The sequence below is a fragment of the Phocoena sinus genome, chromosome 8 (genome assembly GCF_008692025.1).
Source record: "Phocoena sinus isolate mPhoSin1 chromosome 8, mPhoSin1.pri, whole genome shotgun sequence".
In the NCBI taxonomy this organism is placed as follows: Eukaryota; Metazoa; Chordata; class Mammalia; order Artiodactyla; family Phocoenidae; genus Phocoena; species Phocoena sinus.
The window spans coordinates 60,072,782-60,096,383 of NC_045770.1; the positions used below are offsets into that span (position 1 = coordinate 60,072,782).

General features: G+C 48.8%; 2 protein-coding genes across 10 annotated transcripts; one reads left to right on the top strand and one right to left on the bottom strand.

Moving 5' to 3' along the window:
- Window positions 1-880: 880 nt before the first annotated feature.
- LAMTOR1 (late endosomal/lysosomal adaptor, MAPK and MTOR activator 1) lies at window positions 881-11,363 on the top strand. 3 transcript variants are annotated; one of them, XR_004350981.1, is made up of 6 exons: window positions 916-1,082; window positions 5,242-5,387; window positions 5,639-5,716; window positions 6,062-6,188; window positions 6,534-6,791; window positions 11,086-11,363. XR_004350981.1 is itself a non-coding variant. In XM_032639079.1 (5 exons), exons 1-5 carry the CDS (start codon window positions 1,041-1,043, stop codon window positions 6,624-6,626), a joined length of 486 nt encoding a protein of 161 aa, XP_032494970.1. In that variant the 5' UTR covers window positions 881-1,040; the 3' UTR covers window positions 6,627-7,166. The 3 variants fall into 3 exon arrangements, 2 of the variants coding, with proteins under 2 accessions (XP_032494970.1, XP_032494969.1); XM_032639079.1 differs by lacking the exon at window positions 11,086-11,363 and having other exon boundaries at window positions 881-1,082; window positions 6,534-7,166; XM_032639078.1 differs by lacking the exon at window positions 11,086-11,363 and having other exon boundaries at window positions 882-3,991; window positions 6,534-7,166.
- Window positions 7,938-23,401, bottom strand: LOC116757472 (leucine-rich repeat-containing protein 51). 7 transcript variants are annotated; one of them, XM_032639071.1, is made up of 6 exons: window positions 23,137-23,398; window positions 14,885-14,967; window positions 14,132-14,269; window positions 9,509-9,714; window positions 8,441-8,589; window positions 7,938-8,159 (listed from the first exon to the last, which is right to left on the bottom strand). In XM_032639071.1, the coding sequence occupies exons 3-6, from the start codon at window positions 14,211-14,213 to the stop codon at window positions 8,018-8,020; spliced, it is 579 nt and encodes a 192-aa protein (XP_032494962.1). In that variant the 5' UTR covers window positions 14,214-14,269; window positions 14,885-14,967; window positions 23,137-23,398; the 3' UTR covers window positions 7,938-8,017. The 7 variants fall into 7 exon arrangements, with proteins under 7 accessions (XP_032494962.1, XP_032494963.1, XP_032494964.1 ...); XM_032639072.1 differs by having other exon boundaries at window positions 14,885-14,947; window positions 23,137-23,236; XM_032639073.1 differs by having other exon boundaries at window positions 7,941-8,159; window positions 14,885-14,947; window positions 23,261-23,401.
- Between the last annotated feature and the right edge of the window lie 201 nt (window positions 23,402-23,602).

Genomic DNA, 23,602 nt, shown 5'->3' on the forward strand with positions numbered 1-23,602 from the left:
TCCACCTTTGTTAGAAGAGACTGACACAGGAACAGAGAATATAATGTGAGCACTAGAAGGCATGCTCCATGAACACAGGCACTTTGGGCAGGCAGACCAGGTGGGGAGACAGTGTGCCAGGCCATGTGTGTAAAGTCCAGAAAGTCAATCAGGAAACTCCCAAGTATTTCCCTGTGGTTGGTGAAGCATTCCCCCAACCCCTCCTCCACTGCCCTGGGCTTGGAGTGGGTGTCAGGGTCTGCAAGATCTTGCACGACAGACTTGGACTTGTGTTGAGTCCAAGGGAAGATGTGGGATGGTTCTAAGAAGCGCACTGATTGTGAGCTTTGTGTGTTAGATTACGACTGCTGTAAAAAGGCAGGATTGAAGAGAAATGCCTGAGGGCAAGGAGATCACTGAGGTGGCCTCTATCTCCTCCACCAGGATTGAGCTCCACTCTGCTTCGGTTTGTGAAGGTATAAGGTCCCTTCTTCCAGTAAGTCTCAGATCCCCAGTCCAGGTTGGGTGACACACCCTCTGTATGTCGCCAGCCTTGGCACCAAGCAACTGGGCCTATTGGTGTGTACTCTTGGAGCATAGAGCCTGGATCCTACTCGCCCCTCTAAAGGCATTTAGGAGAGTATTTCATAACGGCAGTTGCTATAAATTCGCTCACTGGCCCACAAAGGTAGCCTGGCGGCCACGGGAACACATAATACACTTAACACCAGGGCTTCTATAACCGTCAGTGGAAGTCTCCGGCTGAGACCCGGAAGAGGCTGAAGTCATATGATCCGCCCCTCCCTTTCCTTGCATCACGTGTCTCACGGCCTGTCACGCAGCGTGTGCCTTCCCATTGGTTGGCTAAGATCACGCGGTAGGGGCGGGGCCGGAAGCCGGGGTTCCGGCGGCAGCCGCGGCGGCCAGGCTCGTGTGGGAAGGGGTAGGCGCGGGCGCGGTGGTTACTTGCTGGATGCAGGCGCGGGTCATGTGACCGGAAGGGCTCCTGACGGACGCCGTCCCTTCTCGGCGCGGCCTGAGCGCCCGGCCCGACCCCTGCCATGGGGTGCTGCTACAGCAGCGAGAACGAGGACTCGGACCAGGTGCGGCCGCCGCGGGCGGGGCTCGGGAGTGAGGGCAGAGATCCTGGGGCATGGGGCCCAGAGAAAAGTCGGCAGAAGAGGGTCAGCAGGACTTCAGGGCTCACTGAGTACGGGGGCCCGGAGAGGACATATTACAGAGGAGACGCCGGGCCGGGCTGCTACCCCTTTTAAAGCCTCAGTTCTTTTTGCACAGCCCCTGTGTTGGGATGTGCAGGCAGCCGCCTATCCCGCTCGCGCCCGCGCCTTCCATCTTTCCCTACCTTCAGACCTTTACAATTTCAAGGATCCTCAGCCTAGGTCTCGGGGAAGCACTTTCTTCCCAGCTTCCTTCTCTGTGTTTTGTATTAGCGGGCTTTGTGAATCCATTGTAAAGGTGGGTAAGCTGAGGCTCTGAGTTGGAGTGTCCCGATATGAATCAGGAATCTGTGTATACTCTGAGTCCCTGGGGTTGAAGAAGGAAGGTCACTGCTGATCTGGGGTCCGAGAAGGCCTATGGAAGTTGGTGTCATTTGAGTTGATCAGTGAAGGTTTTAATAGACACAGGACATCAGGACCTGTGGGAAATTGGAAAGCAACAAATCGGGTTTAGCTTTGGCTAGATTGGGGGGAAAAGAGAGGTGGGCTGGGGAGCTCAGTTTGGCCTGCCTCAGTGCAGTCCCTACCTGGGGCCTCAGGGTTCCTCTAGCTAGAAGGAGCTAGAAGGGTATTTGTCCTGGGAATTTGGCTATAGATCTGATCCTTTTGCAGAAAGGATTAGGCTGGGAAGGCCTGTACAGTTTTAAATTCTGTCTCTTCCCCTTGGTGTATTCTTACTTGCTGCCACACTTAAATCCTTGCCCTGCCTGCCTGACCTCCTTTGAGGAGGGGAAGACCTTTTCAAGGATGAAGTCTCAAGTTGTTGGCCACTTGCCTTTTTGGTTACCTCTAAGCCTGGATTGTATATTTCAACACATATAGAGACAAAAACTGTAGAAAGGTTTCAGCAAGTAGCTCACAGTCCAGTGGAGTAGATGGTCACAGAAACAGATTATATCACTGGTAAATGGGAAGTAGGTCTTTCCCCAGTGACTCATGTGAATCTATTTTGGGTCAAGGACTTAAGCTGGGGAAAATGTCACTTGTATGGGAGGGATGGGTGGCCCCTGGGCCTCATTAAGCCTCCAAATGCCCAGTGAACATATACATATTTCTGTGCCTTATGTTAGGCATGCCATACAGCCAGTACTTCACACTTCACTCCAGCCTGTTAGAAATAGGAGGCAATATCCCTGCCTACTGGGAAAGCTATGGTTTAATGGGAAATTGTCCCTTAAACTATAATATGGACTCTTGCAGGGAATGAGTCAAGGGTTAACTCTTTATGAGAAAGGATACCAGCTTCTAGCTGGAATTGCGGTTTTCTTGAATCTCCACCTTCCCCTTGATGGGCTTTCATTTCTGTTTTTAACCCCCAGAGATGGTGCTTGATCAGTCCTGGGTGATTTGAGGCCTCACGTGGAGAAGGTCTGCTTACTACCTGGTCTACAAGCCAAAACCATTCACTGTCCCCTCTTTCGGGTCTTGGGCAGGCCCCTCTCACACTCTCATATTGGACCCTTTGTTATAATAATAAAGAGAAATGTATAACATGTTACAGTTTTCAAAGACCTTTTACAGTTATCCCACTTGATTCTTGCCAAAACATCTGTCACATAGGTACCAATTATGTCTATTTAAATGTGAAGAAAAACTTCAGAGAGGCTAAGTGATTTAGCCAAGGTTACAGAGCTGAGAAGTGCCACAGGCAAGGTATTTTGATGCCAAGTCATGTCTTTATCCGTTGGGCTGACTCGTGTCTTCTAGCTGTGCCCACAGACCAGGTGGCTAGTGATAGGCCACATACATGTCTGTGCTAGAGTAGACAGTGAAGCTCTGACTCCAACGTTGACTCCAGGACAAACCTTGGTGTGAAAACCTCCCCCATGCTCCAGTCACCCTTTTGGGGATGGGGTGATGTTATTTGTCCACTCTAATTGTGGTAGCATGGCCTCTTCCAGGAGTCTAGGTCTCAGGAAAACAACCTTGTTCTTGAAGAACCCCTTATCCTGCAGGAGAACCTGTCTGAATTGGGGATGGGGAAAAGATGGACATATAAGAAGAAGCAAACTCCGGCTTCATTATGGAGCTGGCTTTCCTTAGAGATAGTTTAATCTTTGGCAAACATCTTGTTTTTAGTACTTAGCTTGTGTTTTAGGGGGGTCGGGGTGTCTAGGAGTTGGGAGCTGGTGAGGCAGAAGCCCATAGCTTCTGTCTCATGCTGTTGGGAACTGGGGACATGGGCAACCTAGGCTTGAGACAGAAGAGTAATGTCAAAAGGCTGGCCCTGCCTAGGGCAGGGCAAGCAGGGTAGGAGGAAGTGTCCTCTGTAAGGAGAGTTGTGGAGTTGTGGGCAGTGGAGCTGGGAGCCTGCAAGTGTGAAAGTCTGGTAGGAACTGAGATAGGCCTGAAACGGAACACTAAGGAGTCCAGTGGTCTGGCACTGAGGGCTGGTGAGTCGACTTTAGCCAGGATGGACCCTTGTCTCTGGTTTTGTCCTGGGTACCCTTGTTCTTTATGCTTTGGATAGATACCCAGCATATCCACTTATCCAGTTTGCAGCTGACACAAAGCCAGCAGGGATTTGCAGCTGATGGGCTCAAGGCAGGGTTGTATTCAGAAAGATTGCAGTAGATAAGAACAAGGGGCTAAAATGAGGAGAAATAACACATAGAATTATACAGGACCAGGGAGACTTGGTTTGGTCCCAGGTCAGTTCTGGGGGTTGTGGTGATTAGCATAGGCTAGCAGAAACAAGGCTGCTGAAACTAATGAAACCACATCCACGGAGGTGTGGTGGCTTGGCAAGGGAGGGAACAACTCCAACTTTTCAGGTAAGGATACACTGGGAGCACCAAGTTTGGTTCTGGGAGTCCCACACAAAGAGATCATCGGAAAAGAGGAGAGTGATCACCTGAGAGTAGAAGGGACCTGCCCTCAAGAAGGGACACTTGGGGACTTCCCTAGTGGTCCAGTGGGTACGACTCTGCACTTCCAATGCAGGGGGTCTGGGTTCGATCCCTGGTCAGGGAACTAGATCCCGCATGCACACCGCAACTAAGAGTTTGCATGCCACAACTAAGAAGTCCGCATGCCACAAGTGAGACTTGGTGCAGCCAAAATAAACAAATAAATGTTTAAAAAATTTAAAAAAATAAAATAAAAGAAGGGACACTTGGGAATTTCCCTGGTGGTCCATTGGCTAAGGCTCCGTGCTCCAAATGCACGGGGCCCAAGTTCGATCCCTGGTTAGGGAACTAGATTCCCACATGCCGCAGCTAAAGATCCTGCACGCTGCAACTAAGACCCAGTGCAGCCAAATAAATAAATAATTTTTTTAAAAAAAAGGGCTTCCCTGGTGGCGCAGTGGTTAAGAATCCACCTGGCAATGCAGGGGACACGGGTTTGAGCCCTGGTCTGGGAAGATCCCACATGCCGCAGAGCAACTAAGCCTGTGTGCTACAACTACTGAGCGTGCACTCTAGAGCCTGTGCGCCTAGAGCCCATTCTTCGTAACAGGAGAAGCCATGGTAATGAGAAGCCTATGCACCACAACGAAGAGTAGCCCCCACTCGCCACAACTAGAGAAAGCCCATGCGCAGCAATGAAGCTCCAACACAGCCAAAGATAAAATAAATAAAAGGATAAAATAAATAAATTTATTTTAAAAAAGAGTTGCTCCGTGGCATGTGGGATCTTCCCGGACCAGGGCTCGAACCCATGTCCCCTGCATTAGCAGGCGGATTCTTAACCACTGCACCACCAGGGAAGCCCTGGATCATTTTCTGAAGCTGCAGGGCTGTTACTAAATACCTGCTTTGTGCCTCTGCCCATCTTTTCAGGGCCTCTAAGACTGCTTGGTTCCACTTTAATTCATCCTAGACCACCAGCTTAGCTTAGCTTCCAAGGGCAGGCAGGATCTGAGTCTTAGAGCCGACATTCCGTACAGTTGGGCACTTGGGATATTCCTAATAAAAATATTTTTGGTGCTTAAAGGTCAGAGCTGGGCTGAGAAGAGAGCCTAATAAAGGTGGGTTGGACTAAGGGCCTCAGGGCTGATGTCTACCCCCATGGCCTCTCCTAGGACCGAGAGGAGCGGAAGCTGCTGCTGGACCCTAGCAGCCCACCCACCAAAGCCCTCAATGGAGCCGAGCCCAACTATCACAGCCTGCCTTCCGCTCGCACCGATGAGCAGGCGCTGCTCTCCTCCATCCTCGCCAAGACAGCCAGGTGGGCATCACAGGACCGGGCCTGGGGCAGACCTCCTTCATCCGTATTAAAGACTGGGATGGAGAGCCAGGCCCAGGCCGTGGGGGATGGGACAAGATCAGTGGGAAGAGGTGCCTCTGGGCCCAGCCCTGCTCCCGTGGGCAGGCAGGGACACTGGTGTCAGATAGCGCTGGAGTTGGCACCTGGCAGTGAGTCTTGTTTGTCCATCTCGGAAGCACCTGTTATGTCCTCTCTGCCTCTTCTCCCCAAAGCAACATCATCGACGTGTCTGCTGCAGACTCCCAGGGCATGGAGCAGCACGAGTACATGGACCGGGCGAGGCAGTACAGGTGAGCCCCTGGCCGGCTGGGATCCCTCAGGCTGCTTGGGCCCCCCCCGCTTCCCCTCCCTCTGATCCAGCTTTGGAGCCTGGGCCCCAGTCCGGGCTTCTCCTTTGGGTGTGGCCTGGGAGGTGGCCCCAAGTCACTTGGGTGCCTCAGTAGATGGTCCTGTTGACCCAGTTTGCCCCATGACACTCAAGGGTATGGAGACTAAAGGAGGTCGGCCTGGAGTGGGTTTGTGGTGAGCTGAGGCTCCTGTCACCTGCTTCTCTGGTCTGAGGAAGTGAAGCTTGCCTGGGCTGGCTGGGCCAACTGTAGCCTGACTGCCTGTCGCCCCTCCTCCCCCTCGGCCAGCACCCGCCTGGCTGTGCTGAGCAGCAGCCTGACCCATTGGAAGAAGCTGCCGCCGCTGCCGTCCCTCACCAGCCAGCCTCACCAAGTGCTGGCCAGCGAGCCTGTCCCCTTCGCCGACTTGCAGCAGGTGAGCCACCCCTCGTCCCACCCCTGCTGCTGGGTGGCAGCGAGGCACAGGGTTCGCCCCTCCACCTCAGAGGAGGTAGGGAAGTGGAGTTAGGGAGCCTGGTAGCCTGTGGGCCCTGCTCACTCCCACCTCACTCTTACTTTTCTTCTCCTCCCCATCCCCTCTCTTAAATCTTCATTCTTTTGCTACCCTTTGTTCTTCCCTTCTGTCATTCCCATCCCTGCCTTTCTCTTTGGCTCCCTGTCCCCCATCATTCCCTCTCTGGCCACCTATCCCCTCCGCCTGCTTCCGGATCTGCCTTCTCACCTGTCTCTCTGTTCCTCTCTCCCGGTCCCTCTGTCCCAGGTCTCCAGGATAGCTGCTTATGCCTACAGTGCACTTTCTCAGATCCGTGTGGACGCAAAAGAGGAGCTGGTTGTACAGTTTGGGATTCCATGAAGAGAGGGGTCCCTGGACAGCTCTTCTTCTCCTCTCTTCACTCGGTCTCCACCCTGCCTCCCCTGGCCCCCAGCCTCACTGTGGCTTATACAGTATCCTAACCTGCTACTAATCACAGAAGAAAGTGGAGGAGGAGGAGAAGAGTGAGGCGAGAAGCCTGAGCAAGTGAGGATGGAACAGGGGAGGGGAGAACCATTTGGGACTGGCCTTCGAAGCCCTGGCCAGGGGTGGGGTGGGGGTCACAGGGACAGGGCCTGGTAGGTCTTCACCGTCACTGGAAAGGTGCAGGTGCCGGTGTGAGGGTGATCACTAGGGGGCCTGTTAGGACCCCCTGCCCACCCTTTCTTGGCCTCACTTCTGTCCCCCTCTCCCTGACTTGGTGCTCACATGCACCTCACGAGGGCTTGTGACCAGGGTCTGGATGAGCTTGAATTTGAATGAATTGAGTTTGTATTTCTAGCACCCTGGGTTTTTACATGTTTGGGTTTTTTTTGTTTTGGTTTGGTTTGTCACCCTCGATAAAGGAAGTGTATCCATCTGTGTGCTGGTTCCAGCCCCTCTGTCCTGCCCACCCCACTACTACTTACTTCTGGCTACTCAAGTCTGTGAGCAGCGAGGTGGAGGATGGGGAGGGGGCATCTTCTAGGGGCACTAAAAGGAATCAAGGAGATAAGGCTTCAGGGTTCCCAGGTCTTAGCTGAGACTTGGCCTGCACTAACCTCAGATATGATAAGACTCAGCTTGTCCCTCCTCCAGTGATGGGAACACTGTCAAAGCTGAACTTGAATCTGAGGCAGCTGTCACTGTTGTGGGTATTGCCTCAGGCTCAGTGGAATTACCAAGAAGCCTGGTGAGGGGGTGGATGTATGCAGGGAGACCAACAGCACCTGGTACAGAGTCAGCAGACACATAGTTTCAAGCAGAAGATTCTTTTTATCAAGTGAAATCTTAAGTAGAATCATGATATGTAAACACGACAGTGGAACTACTCTCATCTGATTGATTGAAGTGAGGGGTTCAGAGGTCACAGCCCATCTTATTGGCCTCCTGTCATGGAAGCCTCTGAGGCATCTCCACAGAACCTTGGTGCTCTGCGAAGCAACTCTAACCTCAGGATATCTGACCTAAAGAGTGAAAAGGGGCCCAGACAGGTTAGATAAGTTTCCCAAGGCCATGCAATCAGCCCAGGTCTCTTGCGTCCCAAGCCAGCAGGCCTTTCCTTCCACTTCCTCCTTGTTTCAGTGAAGTAAGACCAGAGCTACAGGCGCTTGCCTGAGTTGGGGGGCATCTTTACATGGTATAAGAGACTTCTGCTGAACAGCTCAAATCATTTATTGTCAAACCAAACTGAGCATCCCCGGGCCTTCAGGACTGCTGGGGTCCCGGGAACCTCAGAGTGCATTGTGCTTGATCCAGACCTTCCGGGGTTTGATGTTCATGCGTTTCCACACTTCTGCCGTTGTGCGGTCTGCCTTGGTGACCCCACTGAAGTCGAACGTGGTGATACGGGGCAGAGTGCACAGCACATATTGCCTGTGGGGAAGACTTGGGCTGGGGGTCAGGCCCCCTTCTAGAACCCCTTTCCCCCTCCACCAGTCGCTCCTATCTCCTCTGACTGCAAGGAATGGAGGGACTTGAGTAGAGTGTGGGGGGGACTGAATTTATCCTGACTGACATCAAGAAATGCCTAAAGCCCTCTACTCCCTTCCCTGGTCCAAGCATAGCAGAAGGATGGTGTTAGGTTTCTAACCCTAACTCTCCTCCTTTCCCTCATGGGAGCCCAGCGGAGCCCACCTCCAGGGCAGGGCACTTACCTATACCCATTCTCTTCCTCTATGGGGTTCCCATGGAGTGTCAGGCTGCGGAGCCGAGGGAGGACAGCCAGCTTGTTCACCTCTCCAAGGCGCTGGATGCTGTTGCCATGGAGATAGAGCACACTCAAGTTGAAGAAAGTTGTCAGGACCTGTTGGGGAAGGAAACCGGAAGCTAGACTGGACAGAGCCGTGTATCTGTGCTCAGGACTGACTTGTGGGCAGAGAAGGAAGAGTTTGGGGAATGATTTGTCACCCCCAGAGCCGTACTAGATTGATTCCAACCTACTTTAATTTGCCTTTGAAGGGGTACAGGGGCACCACACTGACAGAGCACTGTGATCCGAGGGGCAGAAGGTATGGGCCTGGGTCCTGTCACTGCCACTGACTTGCCAGGTGCCTGGGCTCTCCTGCTTCTCCTTGAGCCGTAGCTGTCCCTTCACTGAAGACCATTCCAGCTTTGGTGTTCTAAGATTCTATCACAACAGGGGACAGGGGACAGCATCATGCTAGGATAAGAGCTTTTAAAATAGTAGTTAAATTGAGATCAGTGCACCTGGGGAACAGTTTACAAGTCATACTCTAACTCCTTTCCCCTCTAGCACAGAGCCTGGATGAAAAGGGGCCAGTTTTGTTTGTTTCTTAAAATTTAGCCTGAGTTCATGGAAGGTAACTGCTGTACTTTTAGTACCTACCTCTGCAGAAGAACTTGGCACAAAGCACAGTGGGTGCCCAGTAATAAGCTACGATTTTACTTCAGCCTCCTATGTGAAGGCTTGCTATGTGCCGGTTGCTTTTCATATGTTCTCATTTAATCCTCACAAAATGTTTATAATGCTGGCATATTATCCCCATTTTTCAGACAGCAAGGCTGACGTTTTGAAAGGTTAGGAACTTGCCCAAGGTCACAAAATCTGAGGTAGATCTAGTATTTGAACCTATATCTATTTGAGCCCATAGCCATGTGCTTTGCAGGGCACCATGCTGCCTCACTACTTCCTTGATAATATGTGGGAGGTGGAGAGGCTGGGGGCTGGACATGGTGGCTTCAGGTCCACCCTCTGGACTCACAGGGTCAATGGAAGTCAGGTCGTTGAAGGACAGGTCAATCCAGGCCAGGTTCTCCGGATGCTCCAGAAGCTGTGAAACCACATGGTTGAAGTCTCTGAGGTCATTGAGGACGTTGTTGTTCAGCCACAGGGACTGAGACATTGACTTCCCTGACTTTGCGTGCCTTAGTGGTCGTAGCCCTGTCCGTGGCTTCTCGCTTAACAGATCTGTGGGGATAGAGTGAACTTTGGGTATGTCATCTTTGCTTTTCTGGCTCGGTGGGGGTGGCAAAGGAACAGAACTGGGAGGATTTGTAGCTAGAGGAGCTGGCAGGGCCAGAATCCCATGCTTGTGTCCAGTGCGACTGTATGCACTGTTCCCCAGGCCCCAGCAGTCAGAGTGAGCTTGGATTAAGGGTCAAAGACTTCACATCCCAAACTCTTGGTTTGGGTCACGTGCTCCTCTCAGGTCTATTGTATCATTGGGTCCTCTCTATACCACCCCTGTGTGGGAGTTGGAGGGAGGCGGATTTTATAGATGAGGAAACCAAGAAGCAGAGGTGTTGGACTTGAGCCAAGATGCTGAAGCACAAAATCCAGAATTATCCACTGGTAGAGCCTATAGAATTCACTTCAGTGTCACACACTCTTGATGTCCTCTCCCTCTTCCATTAGTATTGAGTAACTGCTATGTGCCAGATACTGGATATACAATGGTGAACAAAATGAGAGATAAGCTCTGTATGAATAATAGAGCAGGGGTGAAGCAGATGTTTATGCCTTGGAGGAGCTCAGATGGGAAAGATGAAAACAAACGGTCAATATACTATAATAAATGCTATTTAAATTGTGGAAGCACAGAAAAGGGTCTCCTAACCCAGTTTGGGAGCTTAGGGAAGTTTCCCAGGGAAGGTGAAGCCTGAGCTGGATATCTCAGTGGGTTAGGAGACGTTAACCAGGCAAAGAAGGGTGGAAAGGGTGAGAAGAGCATGAGCAAAGTTACAGAGGTATGGAATAGCATGGGCACACACACACGTACTACACAAGGGGGCAAGGAGGGAAGAGGAGACACGGAGCCTTGAAAACCAGGCTGAGCATCTTAGACTTTATCCTGTAGAAGATGGGAAGCCACTGTAGGGTTGAAAGCAAAGGAGATGATACAGCTCTCTCAATTCAGAAAGATCACTCTGAAGGTTTAGTGTGGAGCATGGATTGTAGGGAGTGGGTGGGACTGGAAGACCAATTTGGCTCTTTCAGTCATTTAAGCAAGGATGAGGGACATACAAACAGCATGACTTGATGGTTGACTAGATGCAAGGGTAGAATAATATTCAAGGGTGTTGGGACTTCCCTGGTGGTCCAGTGGTTAAGACTCTGCACTTCCAACACAGGGGGTGCAGGTTCGATTCCTGGTCTGGGAACTAAGATCCCACATGCTGTGTGGCGCGGTTAAAAAAAAAAAAAAAAAATTCAAGGGTGTTGCCCAATGTTCTTGATGACTGGTGAGATGCCAGTCCTATGAACTGATACAGGATTAAGAAAAGGAGAAGAGGGACTTCCCTGGTGGTCCAGTGGTAAAGAATCTGCCTTCCAATGCAGGGGACGTGCATTTGATCCCTGGTCGGGGAACTAAGATCCCACATGCCGCAGGGCAACTAAGCCCGCGCACCACAACTACTGAGCCTGCGTGTCTCAACTAGAGAGCCCGCGTGCCGCAAACTACAGAGCCCGCACGCCACAACTAAAGAGAGGAAAAACCCATACGCCACAACTAGAGAGGAGCCCACACGCTGCAGCGAAGAGCCGCGTGTGCCGCAACGAAAAGATCCCACGTGCTGCAATGAAGATCCTGCGTGCCACAACTAAGACCCGACGCAGCCAGAAAAATAAATAAATAAATCAAAAAAAAAAAAAAGAAAATTTGGGAAGGTGATGAGTTCAGGCTTGGCCTTGGCATGTCTGAGGTTCCTATAGTACTAGAAAGAGAAGCCGAGTAAGCAGTTGGATATGAAGGAGACATAGACTTGAGAATCATTAGCATAGAGTGTATACAAGTTAGAGAAATAGATAAGATTCTTCAAGCAGAGCGAGGGTGGGGGGAGGGGCATCCATTAAAGAAGTTAAGAACCAGGGCAGGGAGAACCAGGAGGCTCACAGTCTCAGTGGCAGAGTCAGAACCATACACCAGCTCTGGCTGAGGTGACTAGATGTTTCCTGTTGCCTCTATGCCTTTAGTTACTTGTCTAAAGCTGCCTCCCAGAAAGGAAATAGTACTTTCTGAACTGGTCCGCTTGTCTTCACCCTCTCCTCAGCTCTTACTAGACACACTTCTCTTCTACCCCCACCCAGCTTGAACTTCTTCTCCTCAGCTGCAGGTCAGGCAGCATCCACCAGGTGGCTCTCTGTCTTGGTCCGGGAGTGAGCGGACCCACAGTTGGGGCCTGAGGGTGGGGGGGAGGTGGCAGGAGGGTCATGAAGCGGAGTACCCCTGCTCGTGAATAAACCCTAATCCTGACCCCCAGCCTCACATCACGTGACTGCAAACCCTGAAATGAAAAGACAGATGAGTAAAAGTTAAGATCAAAATAAGCCCACCTACAGACTAGCCTCCAGTCTGGTGAGGCAGCAGCTTGGGGAATGCCGGCAAGCATGGGCCGATCCCCAGCTCAGGGGGAGCCACTGGGGATGGCATTGCCTAGAACTTGAGGCTGCTTGGGATTGCTGTTATCATGGGTGGAGGAGGGTGTCCAGGCTGCTCTCCGCAGACTCCATCAGAGCACTGCATTGCCTGAGGATCTGTCAAAGCTGCCCTGTTCAGAGTAGGCCAAGGCGGGTCTGGAAATTGGACCACAGATATCAACACTCAGAGAACTAGGGGTTGTCTAGCCCCAGGAAGATCTGGGGAAGACATAATTCTGTCTTCATATCTATGAAGGGTTGCCATGCAGCTTTTCCCACGTGTCCACAGAGAACACGTGTTTGACATGAAGAACTTTCTTGTGTCATTCCTCACCCTGTAATGGAAGGGCTGGTAGGTGTGTGGTATGGGACTCCCTTAACTGTGGGTTTGTGAGCAGTTAGAGCACTATGGGTTGGAGGTAGTAGACTGGATGCCTTCTAAAGTCACTGCCATTTCAGATTCTATGATCCATATATTGATTAATTCAGGAAATAGTGTACCAGGTACCCCAAAACTCTACCCTGTCCTCTAACCCCAATTTTAATTAAGTGTGCCAAATGCCCTGGGGAACCTGAGGGGACTGGCCTTTTGGGGCTTAGATGTGCCTCTCCTTCTCCCTTCACTCAGCAAGGAGCATATGCCTGGCATACGTGTACAGACCTAAACACACATATATAGAAGGCTTAATAGTAGTGGGTGCTCAAGATTTAACTGTTAAATGAAAGACAGGGCATCTGTGCAGATTATGTTTTGTGCTGTGCAGTTATCCTTGGTCATAGTAACTTGTCTCTCCCCTCCTTCTGAGGACACCATAGAGGGCTAAGCCACACTCCCCACTCAGAGCTAGGAATTCTCAGGGTAGGTAGGAGGCATACTTCTTCCTCTGTCACCTCAGCTGTCTTGTACATAGCCATTATTGCAGCTAAAACCCTGTGAAACATGGACTACATCAATCAGAAGTGATGCTGTGCATAATAAAGGAGGATCATGGCAAGTGGGTGTGTGCTATGAGAGAACAAATGGGACTTACTGTTGTAGCTGACGGCAACCCAAGTAGTAAGTACCCTAAACCCAAACCCAAGTAGTATCCAGTACCCTTGATAACTATTCACGTGCTTCCTGAACTTAAAGGTGGCCGCTGCTTGCCTAAGAGAGTCGACCAAAGCCAGATAATGGCTCTAGGTTATGTTGATGTCAACCTGTGTTCTGTGAAGGCAGACATACTGATGTGTTTATGAGAGCAGATAACAAAGACAGCAAAACATCCCTGGGAAGAAGCACATTCTCTTGAGAATATGATCTTGATGAGAGCCTCCCTCTGTACTCTCCTGAAAGGTACTAGCTGCCCATTTACACACGCACTGAATGATAAAATAGGAATGAGCGTGGGCAGTGCTGGGACCTGTAATAAGTGTGGGTGATAATGGAATAAATTTGGATATGACTGAAATGAATATAAAATTTGTCAATGAATATTTAGACTGGAAACATGCCAGTTTATTAATAACAAGACCTTACATGTTTTACCAGTGATCAGAACAGGCTTGTGTCCTCAGACAGAGAGTGGGTTCTGCCTGTTGGCTGGGACTCTGTAGCAGCCTGTGTTTTCCTTTCATTAGTCTCTTCTCTCCAGGTAAAAAGTGGAGAATAAAACTATTGGCTGATAGACTGGCTCTCCCGTTTTCTTCCCTGACTGTCTTGCTGTAGCCTGGCTTCCTTTGAAGATCATCAGTTACCCTGAAAGCCCCCTGGGCCCTTTCAGATTTGCTGGTAATTTTTTAAAAGGCCAAACTCTTCCACTCCCACCTCCCTACCCACTACTCTCCCCAAAATAGCAGCAACAAAAATCCCATATGCTTATGCGAAGAATCTCTTTAGGCTTTTAAGTAGAAGACTGGCTTCTCCCTAGGGACCACACCCATCCTGCTGCCATGGTGAGTGGAATGCTGTGCTCTGGGGGCTGACCTTGGGTCACATGGATGCTTCGGAAGGAGTAGTCAAGAGGGGGCTCTTGCACCGAAGTGTTCGTATAGTCCTGTTTGTTCATAGCTCAGGCCATCATTTGTCAGGTGGAAGCATGGGCCCTGGGAATCCGGGTTCAGCCTGGGAGGACAGAGAAGGACTGGTGTTTGGCCCTCAGGTTTCCTCATAGCTCTCCACCCCTGCTATATACCCTCCACTACTCCAGGTTTGCATGGCTGCATTTCTACTTTAAGATAACAGTCATGATTCCTTGCATTTGTAAGGCACTTCCTACTTCTCTGAGCACCTTCACATCCCCTAGAGTTCATTGATAGTTATAATACCCATTTCTACTTTCCAAAGAAACTGAGGCCCCAGGGTGAAAGCACTTGCCCAAAGTTAAGCCAGTGAGTCAGCTGTGGACTACAATCCTAGTCTTCTGAATCCTACTCTGAGTCCTTTTCTGCTACTCCATAGTAGTTGCCATGAAGGCTGTCTTGATAGCTACCCTCTGGTGACATCAACTGGGCTATTCTATTGCTTAACAAACCCCTGAGGGCCTGCAATGGATCTGGTGTCTGACAGCCCTTTGCAGTCTGACCCATATGGGGATTTGCTACCTTCTCTGCTCACCTTGTCTGTCGGCCCCATTATCTTTTCATCGGAAGACCCTACTTTCAGCTACGTCCTGAATGTAGTCATACATATATAAACATACATACACATAAGACCAGAGTCTGCCTCACTCTCACTCACCTGTCACTGATGCCTGAAACTCCACCATTAGGGATTCATTCCTTTGGGTTCAGGGATTGTTCCCTGTTAAAATGGAAATACCCCTTGAGAGGGGTGAACACAGTGTTATCAGTCATTTACAATGTGGTGTGAATTGTCTTATCAGATCCTTTCCAATTTATTAGCTCAAAGCTGAGAATTTTTTGACTGGGCAGAGCCATGAGAACACCACTCACCTGTGAGGAGGAGAGCTGACACAAACAAAAGACAAATAGACTGACAAATACATGTCCCAGTCAACCTCCCCTTCTCACTTCATCCACTGCTGTCACCTCCTTTGCATTTACTACTTTACTTGCTTTCCAAAAGGATTTGAGGTATTTTATGGTAATAACACACTCATAAAACAGGATGATTTGTAGAACAGAGCTGTCCAACAGAAATATAATGAACATCACAAATGCAAGCCACGTGTATATATTTTTTCCACATATGTAATTTAATATTTTCTAGTAGAAAGAAAAGTCAAAAGAAACAGGTGAGGTTATGTTTAATAATATATTTTATTTAACCTAATATATCCAAAATATCATTCAACATATAATTGATATTAAAATTTGAGATACTTTACACTTACAGCACATCCCAACTGGGACAAGCTACCTGTCAAGTGCTTAATAGCCACTTGTGACTAGAGGCTACCATACTGGACAGTACAGATATAGAAAATGAAAACATGGAAGAGAAAGATTAGAAGCCAGAATAAAGGAAGAGAGAGAGATGAACCAGGGAATTAGGAAACTATGCCTCTATTTATCCCTGAAATTCCTGGCAGCTAAAGCAAAAGTGGAAACCTTAGTATATGTGGTTCTCATCATTCAATTCAAAGAAACAATTTGTATCCAGAGACTATGAAATTCACAAATGTTCTTAAAATGGAATTTCTCTTAAAAAACCAGGGACCTGATAGCTTATAATTCAGCTTAAGCTTAACACAGTCTAGGTAAATTCCTTTTTTGGTGACAACATATGAAGGATAGAGTTTAACAGGTTTAGAGGAATGGAAAGTGAATGTCTTCCTCTCAAAAAGCAGCAGTCTCAACTGAGCTTTGGGTAAGTGATGGCTTGAGTCACTTCACAGATGAATTCTCTGTCAAGTGTGAGACTGGCCTGATGGGCATGGGTTGTTGATTGGGGAGACCTGAATCTTTGGATATCAAATCTACAGACACGACAAAGAACACATTATTCTTTTGTAGAAATAGAGGAAGCTGGCTTGCTTCTCACGTAGACATGTCCCACTTGAGAACCCACAAGAAGTTTGATGCCTCTGAGCAAGACTGGATACTTTTCTCAAGTTGGGACCCAGAGTTCAGCACTACAGGACATGGATTTTAGCTTAAAACATTTAAGGGTGGATTTTTACCATGAATCTTGACCATCAGAGAACCTCAGTGCAGTTCCAAAGGACTTCTGATTTTGTGTAGCACCAGCTCCTGAAGCATTTTTCTGGATGAGTTAGTATTAAAAATAGAGCCCTGGGGCTTCCCTGGTGGCGCAGTGGTTAAGAATCTGCCTGCTGATGCAGGGGACACGGGTTTGAGCCCTAGTCCGGGAAGGTACCCATACCGCGGAGCAACTAAGCCCATGTGCCACAACTACTGAGCCTGCACTCTAGAGCCCACGAGCCACAACTACTGAGCCTGTGTGCCACAACTACTGAAGCCTGCGCCCCTAGAGCCTGTGCTCCGCAACAAGAGAAGCCTCCACAATGAGAAGCCCGTGCACTGCAACAAAGAGTAGCCCCTGCTTGATGCAACTAAAGAAAGCCCGAGTGCAGCAACGAAGACCCAATGCAGCCATAAATAAATACATAAATAAATTTATTTATTAAAGATAAAATGGAGCCCCAAGTAGTTTGACAATTAGTCTTCTCCATTTAAACACCAGCCCAGGCTGTGAGCTAGTGTTGTGTCTTATTCATCATCTAACACAGAACCTGGCTTACAGCAGGCACTCAGGAAATGTTTGTGGGAGGAATGAATGAGAAACTGCCAAATACAAGGATTTCTGTTTTGGGGGTGTTGATACTAAGCTGCACTTTCTAACAATTGGCTCCGAGGTTCAGCTATTTCAGTCCACACCTCATTCACAGTAAGATATTTAATTCAATTCTTCAAACATTTGTTGAGCGCCTGCTGCCCTATGCTTGACCAGAAGGAATGAAGCCAAGATACAAATAATAGAACCCTGTCTGTAAAGAGCACAGGAAATCCTGCTGGGTTGCTATTGATTGTGGCAAACCAGCCTGCATCCAGTTCTAAGAAACAGCTGCCTACTTAGTGAATACTCTCATGTTTCAGTACTCAGCTCTAGCATACCCTCTTTGATGAAGACTTTCTTTCCAGATAAAATTGATCATTGTGCCCTGTATCAGATTGATTCCCTTGATGAACTCTATCATGGTCTCCCCTGTATCCATCTCTTTTGCCCTCTTTGTAGTTCCATCCACTCTGATGCTGGGTTCAGCCATGTGACTTGCTTTGGCCAACAGGATGTTGGTAAACATGAAGCAAATAGAAGCTTAAAGAGAGGACTTGCCCTGTGCTCTTTGCCAGTGCCAGGAGAACATGGTTAGCCTGCTGGAGGGATATGAGAAACGTGTAGGTGAGATACATGAAAAAGAAAGCCAGTGATCCCAGGTGAGGCCACCCTAGACTAGCCTATAGCCAGCCTACCCGAAGGCAAGATCACAAGAGTCACCCAACCCACATGTGACTGCAAACACATGAATGAGCCCTGCCAAGACCAGAAGAAACACATGGCTGACTTGGAGACTTGGAAGCAATAGTAAGTGTTCATTGTTTTAAGCCACCATGTTTTTGGATGGTTTGTTATACAACAATAACTAATTGATATATGCCCCCACTGTACTTTGAATAAAATTTCATCACAGCCTATTTCCTTATCTGTAAAATGGAGACAAACCCTGTCTTGAGAGCTGTTGTATGTCTTGTAGCAGGTGTTCAATAAATTGAATCAGTTGTACTCTCTGTACTCATTTTTTTATAACCTACTTCCTGTTCCCTCCCTGTAAGCTTGAGGACGGGGAAAGAAGTCAGACTTCTTTCTCTCTTCCCACCATTACCCTGCACCAAGCCTGGGTATTCACTAAAGCCTTGATGGATAAATGGAGGAATGAAAGAAATGAAGGAATAAATGAATATCTTCAAGGTGTCACATAGTGAACCTGACTGCTGGGGAGAACTGACGAGCCTTGAGGTTGCCTTACTCGCTCCAGTGGCTATGTTTTTGGAGTCAGTCTTTCCCAGCTGCTGTTCAGCCTCATCACCAGGAGCTAGTCAGACCCTAGCGCCTTCCTCATTTGTCTACGTTGACTGAATTGATGAATGACAGGGTTAGGGGCATACCTGCTCTGTTTTGGAGTTTTTCTTCTCCCGACTGGAAATATCATTTACTGTTTTTCTTTCTTTCTTTTTTTTTTTGCGGTACGTGGGCCTCTCACTGTTGTGGCCTCTCCCGTTGCGGAGCACAGGCTCTGGACGCGCAGGCTCAGAGGCCATGGCTCACGGGCCCAGCCGCTCCGCGGTATGTGGGTTCTTCCTGGACCGGGGCACGAACTCGTGTCACCTGCATTGGCAGGCGGACTCTCAACCACTGCGCCACCAGGGAAGGCCTACTGTTTTTCTTTTTTAATTTTAAAAGTTAACGTGATAGCTGAATAAAGTCAAACAACATAGAGAGATACATCAAGTGAAAACTAAAAGTGTGGCTCTCCATCTCACTCTCCAAGAACGCTCATGATTTACAGTTTGGGAATATAACCTCCTAGAAGACATATATAACAAAATTATGTATATTTTAAAATGAACACATACTTTCTGTTCCTTTGTAAAGCTATTTTTTTCTTTTCAAATTGTTGTAGACTCTCTTACCCTTTTTAATAGCTGCAGAGTGTTCCATAGAATTTGTGTGTACCCTACTTTAACTTTACTTGGGCTCCCCCGGTGATGCAGTGGTTAAGAATCCGCCTGCCTGTGGCACATATATACAATGGAGTATTACTCAGCCATAAAAAGAAATGAAATTGAGTTATTTGTAGTGAGGTGGATGGACCTAGAGTCTGTCATACAGAGTGAAGTAAGTCAGAAAGAGAAAAACAAATACCGTATGCTAACACATATATATGGAATCTAAAAAAAATAAGTGGTACTGATGAACCTAGTTGCAGGGCAGGAACATAGAGAATGGACTAGAGGACTTGGAGTGGGAGGGGGAAGCTGGGGCGAAGTGAGAGTAGCATCGACATATATACACTACCGGATGTAAAATAGTTGGCTGGTGGGAAGCAGCAGCATAGCACAGGGAAATAGGTTTGGTGCTTTGTGATAACCTAGAGGGGTGGGATAGGGAGGATGGGAGGGAGGCTCAAGAGGGAGGGGATATGGGGACGTGTGTGCATATGGCTGATTTGCTTTGTTGTGCAACAGAATCTAACACAGTATTGTGAAGCAATTATACTCCAATAAAGATCTATTTTTAAAAAAATAAGGCCTGGGAGTCAGAAGAAAAAAGAAAAAAGAATCTGCCTGCCAATGCAGGAGACACAGGTTCGAGCCCTGGTCCGGGAAGGTCCCACATGCCGCGGAGCAAATATGCCTGTGCGCCACAACTACTGAGCCTGCGCTCTAGAGCCCGTGAACCACAACTACTGAAGCCCACGCACCTAGAGCCCGTGCTCCGCAACAAGAGAAGCCACCGCAATGAGAAGCCCGCCCACCCCAATGAAGAGTAGCCCCTGCTCACTGCAACTAGAGAAAGCCTGCGCGCAGCAACGAAGACCCAACGCAGGGCTTCCCTGGTGGCTCAGTGGTTGAGAGTCTGCCTGCCAATGCAGGGGACAAGGGTTCGAGCCCTGGTCCGGGAAGATCCCACATACCGTGCAGCAACTAAGCCCATGTGCCACAACTACTGAGCCTGTGCGCCTGGAGCCCATGCTCCGCTACCAGAGAAGCCACCGCAAAGAGAAGCCCGCGCACCACAACAAAGAGTAGCCCCCACTCGCCGCAACTAGAAAAAGCCCGCGTGCAGCAATGAAGAACCAACGCAGCCAAAAATAAAATAAAATAAATAAAATTATATATTAGAAAAAACTTTACTGGGCTTCCCTGGTGGCACAGTGGTTGAGAGTCCGCCTGCCGATGCAGGGGACACGGGTTCGTGCCCCGGTCCGGTAAGATCCCACATGCCGCAGAGCGGCTGGGCCCGTGAGCCATGGCCGCTGAGCCTGCGCGTCCGGAACAGGCTCCGTAATGGGAGAGACCAAAACAGTGAGAGGCCCGCGTACCGCAAAAGAAAAAACTTTACTTAATTTAACTTCATTTAACCAATCCCAAGTTGATGATGGAAATTTGTTTTCAGTTTTGGGAAATTGCTAACAATTGGAATTTGATTTGTTGATAGCCTGTCTCTTCTCTCTCTCAGGTAAGTAGCAACATTATGGCCCAGGAAGCTGTGAGGAATATTCAGATGAAGAGATCTGATAGGAGATTCAACAGCCTGGCCTAGTGAGGGTTTCTATTTATGGGCTACAGGTGGAAGAAAAACCAAAGACCGTCATGAAAAGTCTTCCACATAATCTAATGTATTCTGGGAAGTTATATTTCTAGGTGCCAAAGGTAGGCCCCAAATTCAAACTGGTTCCTGCCCATCTCTCTACTCCCATCTCTTATCCTCACCTCCAATTCTGCAGGCCAGCCAAATGCAACTACTTGGAGTAAGTTCCCTGCACCTGCCTCTAGGCTTCTGCACATCCAGCTTTCTCTGCTTGGAGTACAGTTTCTTCTTTTTGCCTTGCTAATTTTTAATGACTCAGCTCCGGTTTCCCTTTTTTTCTGAGGAGCCTACCCTCATGCCCAAGTCTGGATGTGCGACTTCTCTTCTGGACTCCCATAACACCCTATATTTACCCTTGGTAGCACTCGTAACACTAGTATTATCTCCTTACTATCTGTGTGTACATAAACTCCACCAGGGCAGAAGCCATGTTTTTCTCATGGTTGTATCCTGACAGTGGAGGCAAGTAGTAGGTACTTAACAATATGTTAAACATTGCAACAGTGAATAACAGTATAAAGGAGAGGGACACGACGTTGCTATAATTGAGGGATCTGAGCTGCTCTAGGCAGTCAGGGGAGATAGTCCTAAAGAAGTGATTGAGAGGGACCTCCTTGGCGGTCCAGTGGTTAAGACTCTGCGCTTCCAATGCAGGGGCGTGCGGGTTCATCCTTGGTGGGGGAACTAAGATCCCACATGACACGCAGCTCGGCCAAAAAAAAAAAAATAGTAATCGAGAGAAATATGAAGGATACGTACAAATTAACTATGGCAGAGGGAAAAGATGAACATTCCAGGAAGAAATAACAGCATGTGCGAAGGCTCTATGGTAAGTGGTTACTTGAAATTTTGAAGACCTTAAAGAAGGCCATATAACTGGAGGGAGAGTGGGAGGGAAATGTATGGTTAGACTGGAGGCTGGAGAGGTGGGTGGGAGCCAAGCTGAGATGTTGCTTGATGCTAAGAGCAATAGGAATCCCAAGGTTTATTTTTAATTGGAGGTATTGTGGGGAAAGTGAACAATATCAGATTTGCATTTTGAAGGATTACTCTGGTTGCAGTATGCAAAATGGCTCGGAGGGAAGGCAGGAAGGATGTGATGGTAGCTACGACTAGAGAAAAGGTACTAGGAGTAAAGCTGACAGGATTTTATGATGGATGGGAAATGAAAGAGGTATTAAAGACAACGCTTGTTTTTCTGACTTCTGTAATGGTGGACAGAGGTGAGAACACTGGAAGAAATTCAGGCTTGGAGTACATAGGGATTATGAGTTCAGCTGCAAACATGTTGAGTTTGGATGTTTTTGAGATATCCTGAAGGAGATGTTGGAGATGCAATTGGTTATATAGATCTGGAGCTTGGAGATGAGGGTTGGGTGGGGTTGGAGATACACACTCCCGTACATCTGCATATAGGTGGTAAATGAAGTTGTGGATGTGGATGAGAATATCCAAGAAGAGAATCTTAGAGTGAGGTGGGAAGTGGGCCTAGGACCAAGCATGGGGGAGCTTTAAGACAGTAAGTGGACCAATCAGGGCCAGCTAGGAGCCAGCCAGAAGCTAACTAATCATGACAGCATCAAACATGGGTGCTGTGTTAGCAAGAGTGTTTACTTTTTGTTTAGTTAAATCTGTTTGATTCCCATTGTCTTTAGTCTCTCTAGTTCTCTTTCCCCATTTAAACTTTCAAGGAAGGATCTGAAACCCATTCAGGCTGAAATGTAAATAACTCAATGTAGGCGATACAAGTTTCTTTTCCCTGGGGCAGTTTATCTTACTACTTTGAACAAGTCCTTAAGCTAGAGAGGCTGTAGGCTCAAGCTAAAGACTTGGCTGGAAGTTGGCAAACAGGGGTCTAGTCCTAGCTGTCACTGACTTGGTGTGTGGCCCCCAGCAAGTCCCTGCTCCTCTCTAGGTTTCAGTTTTCCAATCTGTGAAATGGGGATAAATATCCTTGGACTCACCAAGCTCAAAAGAAAGACTGGATGTGAAGACACTGGGTAAGTTGTAACATCTGTCATGAAGACTGTAAAAGGAGTGAAGCTCTAACTGCAGAACTTGGAGAAGCAGACCACAGAGGAGGTGTAGGGAGAAGAGGTAATTTAAGGACAGGATCCCTAATAAGTATGTGTGGGAAGATCCTGCTGACTCTCTGAAAAGGAGGCTCTACCCTGGGGTCTTCCTGCTTGGAAGGAAAGGGGCAGTTCAAGCCCCAGAAAGTTTCCTACAAATCCAGAATTAGGGACTGTGATTTATTCTAATCTTACTCCCATGTCTTGAAGAGGGTCTCAGACGACCAGAGGAAAACCAACCCCATGTCTGAAGGCGTTTCAGATCTCCCAGGATGTGTCAGGGATTTGAGACAGTAGTATTAGGGGGTCCCATCTTTGTGATGGGGGAGGTTCTTAAGCACCCCCAAATCTGTCTGGGTATGTGTCTCAGCCTTCCCTTCCCTCCCCGCGCCCGTCTATCCCATATGGGTTTGTGTCTTGTTCACTGCGAAAAGGGATAAGGGGTAAGGGGGGGAGGTCTCAGGTCCCCGAGAAAGAAAGATGTTAGTCTTTCTGGGTGCCCCTCCCCTCTCCATAGAGTTCTTGTCCTCTAGAGCAGGTTTCCTGTTTTCCCGCCCAACTCACCCGCAGTTGCTTCCCCTCCAGCCTCTGCGTCCCACTATCTCAGGGTTACTCAGAGCAACTCTATGGTAACTACCTATGTCAGCACGTCCCAGCTGAGCGCCGTAGGCGCTGCCGCGATGCCTACCGGGAGCTGTAGTCCGTCAGGGGCTGGGTTCCAAGGCCGCGGGCGGTGCAGCGATTTGTAGTTGCCTTCGCCCTCAAGCCGAGGGCCGGGGTCCGGAAGTTGTGGCACCCTTTCTCCCTTTCCAGTGGCCCTCACACTTCCTTTTCCCGGGTCCTCCAGCGTGCTCTTGCGTGCGACGCCAGCCGACAGGGGCCAATTGAAGGGCGGCGCGAGGGGGCGGGGCCATAGTTTAAACTAATTGTGTGCTTACGGCGCTGGCGCGAGCCCGCGACCAACGCAATCCGGGAAAAGCCAGAGTAGGAGCGGGAGAGCGGGGCCAGGTAACCGCTGCTGGCGTGTGGT